At 35.1% G+C, this 6,074-nt stretch overlaps 1 protein-coding gene across 4 annotated transcripts in view; it reads left to right on the forward strand.

Annotated features, from left to right (window-relative positions):
• LOC106883361 (regulator of G-protein signaling 7) overlaps nucleotides 1-6,074 on the forward strand; it is a 483,378-nt gene that overhangs the window by 286,629 nt on the left and 190,675 nt on the right. For all 4 annotated transcript variants that reach the window (XM_052966211.1, XM_052966212.1, XM_052966213.1 and 1 more), the window contains exon 5: nucleotides 5,374-5,425. In XM_052966211.1, coding sequence (XP_052822171.1) covers nucleotides 5,374-5,425 — 52 coding nt within the window. The remainder of the gene's footprint in view (nucleotides 1-5,373; nucleotides 5,426-6,074) is intronic.

Below are 6,074 nucleotides of genomic sequence, written 5' to 3' on the forward strand. Positions count from 1 at the left end.
ATCATCATCATCATCATCATCATCGTTTAACGTCCGCTTTCCATGCTAGTACGGGTTGGACGATTTGATATATATATATATATATATATATATATATGTACAAATGTATATATATATATATATATATATGTGTGTGTACATACATTGGCTTTGAAATGCTCTGTTGAAATAAGTCGTTGGTCTTAAATGAGAGCATGGGTATTTTGATTAGATCTAGAGTGTAACAGTATGCTAGTCTGAAATTGGAATTTCATATCTTTTCTTATTGTTGGTTAATTCATTATTAACTGAAGCATTTATTTGTAGTTATGTACTGATTTATCTAAGTACACATCTCTGACTATGGGTAGACTCTTATCTGTGCAAATCTTTTTTTCTTAATTAGAGACAGATTGTGCATACATATTGGAATAGATATAGTTTCAATTGTTCTTTGACTATCATTGATTTTAATTAGAATCTTCATATTTTTTCTCACTGTGTTTGTTTCTACCCAATTTGGTTTTAGGAAAGCTAAATTATTGATCCTTTCTGCGAATGCTTGACATGGTCAAACATTTTGGAAGGGTCAAGGATTCTTGGCTGATATAACAACTAACTATTAGTGAGTTAACAATTTCTAGTTCTACATTAGCAACATCTGGTGTCAAACCTAATGTGAAACCAAAAGCTTCCATGTGGAATGAACATGCAAGAAATCTTGAAACAGTAAAATGTCACTCAAATCATATCCCATACTTTAAAAAGAGAAGGGTACCATAATTAATGTACTGTGGGATATATAAAAAATTAGGATGCTTACATCTAGAATACATCTGATAATAGGACTGTCAGTTCAATAAGTGCTGACCCAAGATTACATAACTACAACAGATTGTTTCTTTTTTTAACTGGTTTTGTTAGAAGGAAGAAAGTGTGTGGGTGTCTACAGACTCTAAGATCAGTGAGGTTGATGTAGTCATTGTTCTTCATGAACAATTGCAGGTAAACAACTGAATGACTCTGCAAGTGCTAAACTGGTGGTCACAAGAGAGAGAGAGAGAGACACACACACACACATACACAGATTTGAGTGGAAAGTATCCTAATTAACTGTTGTCTATATTAGCTCAGAGATGTTAGAGTGGGAACAATGTGGTAATAATTGGCTGGATCAGAGTGGTTGCTTTTTTTGGGGGGAATGGGAGATACTGAAGAGCTCCAAATTTCAGGGTATATCCCTATTGAGAGTGAAAGATTACAAGTTTGGTGGGGTGAGGGAGCAAGTTCTGGGACATGTTTAAGTGTAATAGAAGGGACATTATTAGGGCAAATGGTCTTGTTTGTTTGAAGTAGCTGGAAGTATTTCTACTCTTAGCATATGTGACAAACCTAAAAGAGAGAGAAGGGAGAAGATTGGAAAGGGATTGGCCGAGAGTGTGTAGTACAAAGTGGGACGTAAATCAGGCAATGAAGGTGGACACTTTCTTTTTGGTGATATTATTTATGGATTACAGAACCAATGACGAAGAAAAGCAGATTCTGCAAAGTTGGTAGAAATCCTTTTGGCAAGGAACAACAAGGATCACATACACACACACATATTATGTACTTATATATATACATGTATGTATGTATGTATGTATGTGTGTATATATATATATCTTATATCTATATAATAAAGCTCAACGTCTGTGTGTCTGTACATCTATAAGTTGAAAAGGAATAGAAGATACATAAAAACAAAGTATATGTTCTCATGTAAACTATGTTTGAGAATTTCACCGAAACTGATTAGAAACAGATGACAACATAGAATCATTCTGTCCAAGATTTTGGGTCTTCCACTTCCGACGGCTTTGCTGTACTCTTTCTGTTACATGCTTTTCTCATATAATATGCCTTCCTGATGCAGATGACCATCAGTTTCCCTAGAATTTATTTTATCTTATGAACATGCATACATACATATTGGGTTGGCAACTAAGTTCCTGCCATTTTTTAAAATTCAAATTTTTTAAAAGGTTTAATAAAAAATAACAACTAATTAATCAATAATGTATTCACTCTTGTTGTTTACAACTTCTTCCCAATGTTCAACAAGATTTTCAATACCTCATTGGTAGAAATCACCTGATTTCGACTCGAAAAATTGATCCAACCAAGCTCTCAATTCTGCATCAGTAATGAATGAAACTCTATGCATAGCATTTGAAAGAGGTGGAAATCTGTTGGTGCCAAATCAGGAGAGTATGACGGGTGTGGCAGTACTTTCCAGCCATGCGTTTGAATGACTTCCTTGGTCATATTGGTGATATGAGGGCAGGCGTTGTCGTGCAGCAGAAGGACTCCATGCTGCCGATTAGGTCTTTTCTCTTGAATAGCCGTGTTGAGTCGTTCCATCTGTTGAACATAGAGTTCCGCATTGACCGTTTGGTTTTGTTCAAGCAATTCGTAATGGATAATCCCTTCCCAGTCCCACTATATGCACAACATCGTTTTATGCGGATGAAGATCTTGTTTCATGCGCGGTGTTGCTCGTTTACCGGGGCTAAGCCATTCCTTACACTGCTTCATATTGATGTACAGGCACCATTTTCCATCACCAGTAATGATTCGGTAAAGAAATCATTGCTTGTGTCTATGAGTTGAGTAGTGACGAGCAAGCAAACCAGCAGAGATTGTGGCTCGTTGATTCTTGTTGTTGTCACTTAAAGCATGCGGAAACCATGCTCCATGCTTCTGAACCTTTCCCATCGAGTGAAGATGCTTCTCTATAGCAGTGTGGGAGCATTCCATTTTCTCTGCCAGTTCCCTTGTCGTTTGACGAGAATTTTCATGCAACATTTGGTTTAATCGCTCTTCATTGAACTCAACTGGATGGCCAGAATGAGGTGTGTCTTTGAGGTCAAAATTTCCATTTTTGAACTTGGCATACCAACCATGAGTGGTTCTTTCAGCTATGGCACCCTCTCCATACACAGCACAAATGTCGCGAGCATCTTTTGCAGCCTTAGAACCTTGATCAAAACAAAAAGGAGGTGTCGAAAATGCTTGTTTTTCTTAACTTGACATTCCATTTTAATGAGCTGAAAATAAACAAGAATTAATTAAAATTAGCTAGAAAAGAAAAAAACAAAATAGATTCCAAAATGATTTAAAAATAGAATTCTCGAAAAAAATAAATTCCAAAATTTAAAAAACGGTGGGAACTTAGTTGCCAGATTCCAAAATTTAAAAAAACAGCGAGAACTTAGTTGCCAACCCAATATATACACACATACATACATATGCATGTATATATGTATCAACTATGGTTGATACATACATACTTACTTTTAACATCTTACTCTTGAACAATTGTAAATCAACAGATGAGGGAAAACCATGTCTGTGAAAGGAATTCCAGAGAACTGTTATTCTAGGAAGAAAGGACTGGGAAGTGTTCTTAGTGTGGGATGGGTGAGGCTGGCATAATTTGAATGACATAGGAAAAAGATATGATTGAATGAAAAGAGGCTAAGTGGAGGTGGCATGAGAACAGGTAGCTTCAAGAAACTATAGTAACGGTACAAGAGGCAAAGAGTGGAGTTAGAAGTTGAAGTCACTGTGCTAAGTTAGGTGTGATGTGGGACTCAACAACAACAGTCACTATACCAACAGAAATCACTAGTAGGAATGTATGGTATTTCTGAGCTAATAATGATATTCAATCCAAGCATCCATTAGGATAAAACTCCTCCTTTCAACTTTTTCCATTCCGCATCTGTCAGGGCCCTTTTATTGACACCTTTTATCTAGTCTTGATTGGATTACACTTGAGATGTTAGTGTCAACAGTAGCACTTAGCACTAATTCTGCTTCCACTGATAGCTTTCAGTCTCTTTGATGATCATTTCAGCTGGACATCTTTCAACATAGTGTCTTCCTTTCTTTTCTCTTTTCATCTCATCTTCTCGAAGCACTGAATGCTTCTCTATTCACCTTCATCTCAATGATTATTTGTCTCACCTTCTTGACTCTGATTTTTCACTTTACTACCAAAATTACAGTGACTGGACAATCTGTCTTATCCTTCTATTCATGTTGTGCTGTTCTGCTTATACATGATATCACATTTTCTCTTGACATATAAATTAAATGGATATTATTTTTGGTCTTTCTACTTCCGCTTCTCTGCCTCCTTGTCTTTATTTTCTCTTGAATCTATTTGTTATGGCTGTCTAAGGGCCTATTTCTGTATTTACCAATCTTATATGCTAAACATACTCTTATGTGATCAGTTGACAAAAATATCTTGCTTTCTCTCTTTTATTTTCTCTCACTCTATTCTCACTTTCTCTTTCATTCTTCTTACTGCTTCATCGATTGATTTCTTTCTCTTCATTTCATTTTCTTCCTCTTTGTTGTCTTTCTTCCTTTCTTTCTTTCTATCAGTCACTCTCTTGCTTTTTTTTCTTTTCTCCTTCCTTCCTTCTCATGTATGATTGACTATTTCAATTCATCTAATAATCTAGAGGTATTTTATGGCTTGCTGTGGATAAAAGCCATGGTCAGCTTGTAAGAGTCAGTTTACAGCGACATTTATAGACTCAGTCACTTTATGTGCAACAGACATCTTGAGTTCCTGTTGTTTGTCTCACAATTTGTAGCTGTCTTTCACTCTAACCACAAACATAATGCTTTAACCTTTGGAAAAATGTATGGAAACATCTAAACCAAAACATCTTTTACATTCTTGGCACTAAACACTTCCTTTCTCAAATTACACCCTACTAGAAGTCCTCTGCACACCATGTTTCACTTATTGACATTAATCCCTACAAACATTTGAACTGAACATTCAACTGTATCAGCCATAAAAAGAAATATGGACACTGCTTCTCTTATTAAATACTGAAAAATAAACACTGGGTTTCTGCTTTCATTTGTGTCACATTCCAGGAAATAATGTCTGTTAATTCTCAGTTTTTTCGTTTACTCTTTTTTTATAATGCCTTATTTATTTGTGTTTTTAGTATAATTCTTCATCTATAAATGGATAGGTTGTTTGGTTGGTTGGCGTGTTGGTTAGCAGTGTTGGCTGCAGGAAAGGCATCCAACCACTGAATGCTGTTTTGATGAACTTTGTACAAACCAAATCAGCATGGAAGAAGTGGATTTGAAAACAATAATGATGATGATGATGATGATGATGATGTGGCATGAAACTTGGAGTCATAGAATGCATGAGTTATAAAGTAAAAGTGATAGTGTCAATACTGTCCTGCTTATAATATATGTCAGATAGTTTTACAAATTCTTTCCACTTGTATTTCCATGTAGTTAGAGTGTTAACTTTCCTCATTTCAATCTAATTAGACATTTATTTATTTATTTCTATTTTTCTTTTAGACACCTTGCTTCTGGCCTTCTCGCAGTGGTGAACCAGAGAATACTGATTATGGTATGTATCTGTGTGCTATTTTCATGCAAATTAACTGCCATATATATGACATGCTCTATAGTCAATTTACTTGCATAATATAATAGACACTACTCTCGGAACAAACTCTGACCATCTGTTTAAATATTAATTCATGGAAGAAGCTGTATAAAGTCTTCTTAATATAATGTTGTTAACACAATAAAAAATGAAATAGTCTCTACTTGAAGCAGTGATTGATCAGCGGCCTCTGTTCAATAGGTTTACTGAAGCTGACTTGTCCTAGGTTATTCAACATCAACTAAACAATTGACTTCTATTACAACAGTTACCAGATGATGTATGATTACTATCATTAATGATGTATGGAGGTAGCAATAGGGATTTTCAGATTTTGCAATTCAGTTTTTGTTAGGATTGGCATGGTCAACATTATTAATCTAAGTAAAAACAAAGACAATAATTTCTGCATTTTAAAAACTTCAGTTTTTTTTTTCTTTTGGAGGGATATTAGATATGTGTTATATGAAAAAACCTCATTCACAATCATATTTCAGTCTACCAGACAAATGTTTCACTGAACAACCTAAAAATTTTAAAAAACTATTTTCATTTCTTTTATGGTCCCCCGATCCCTTATCTGGTGGTCAATGAGGAAACTTGGGATAGA

Source organism: Octopus bimaculoides, chromosome 3 (assembly GCF_001194135.2).
Source record: "Octopus bimaculoides isolate UCB-OBI-ISO-001 chromosome 3, ASM119413v2, whole genome shotgun sequence".
NCBI lineage: Eukaryota > Metazoa > Mollusca > Cephalopoda > Octopoda > Octopodidae > Octopus > Octopus bimaculoides.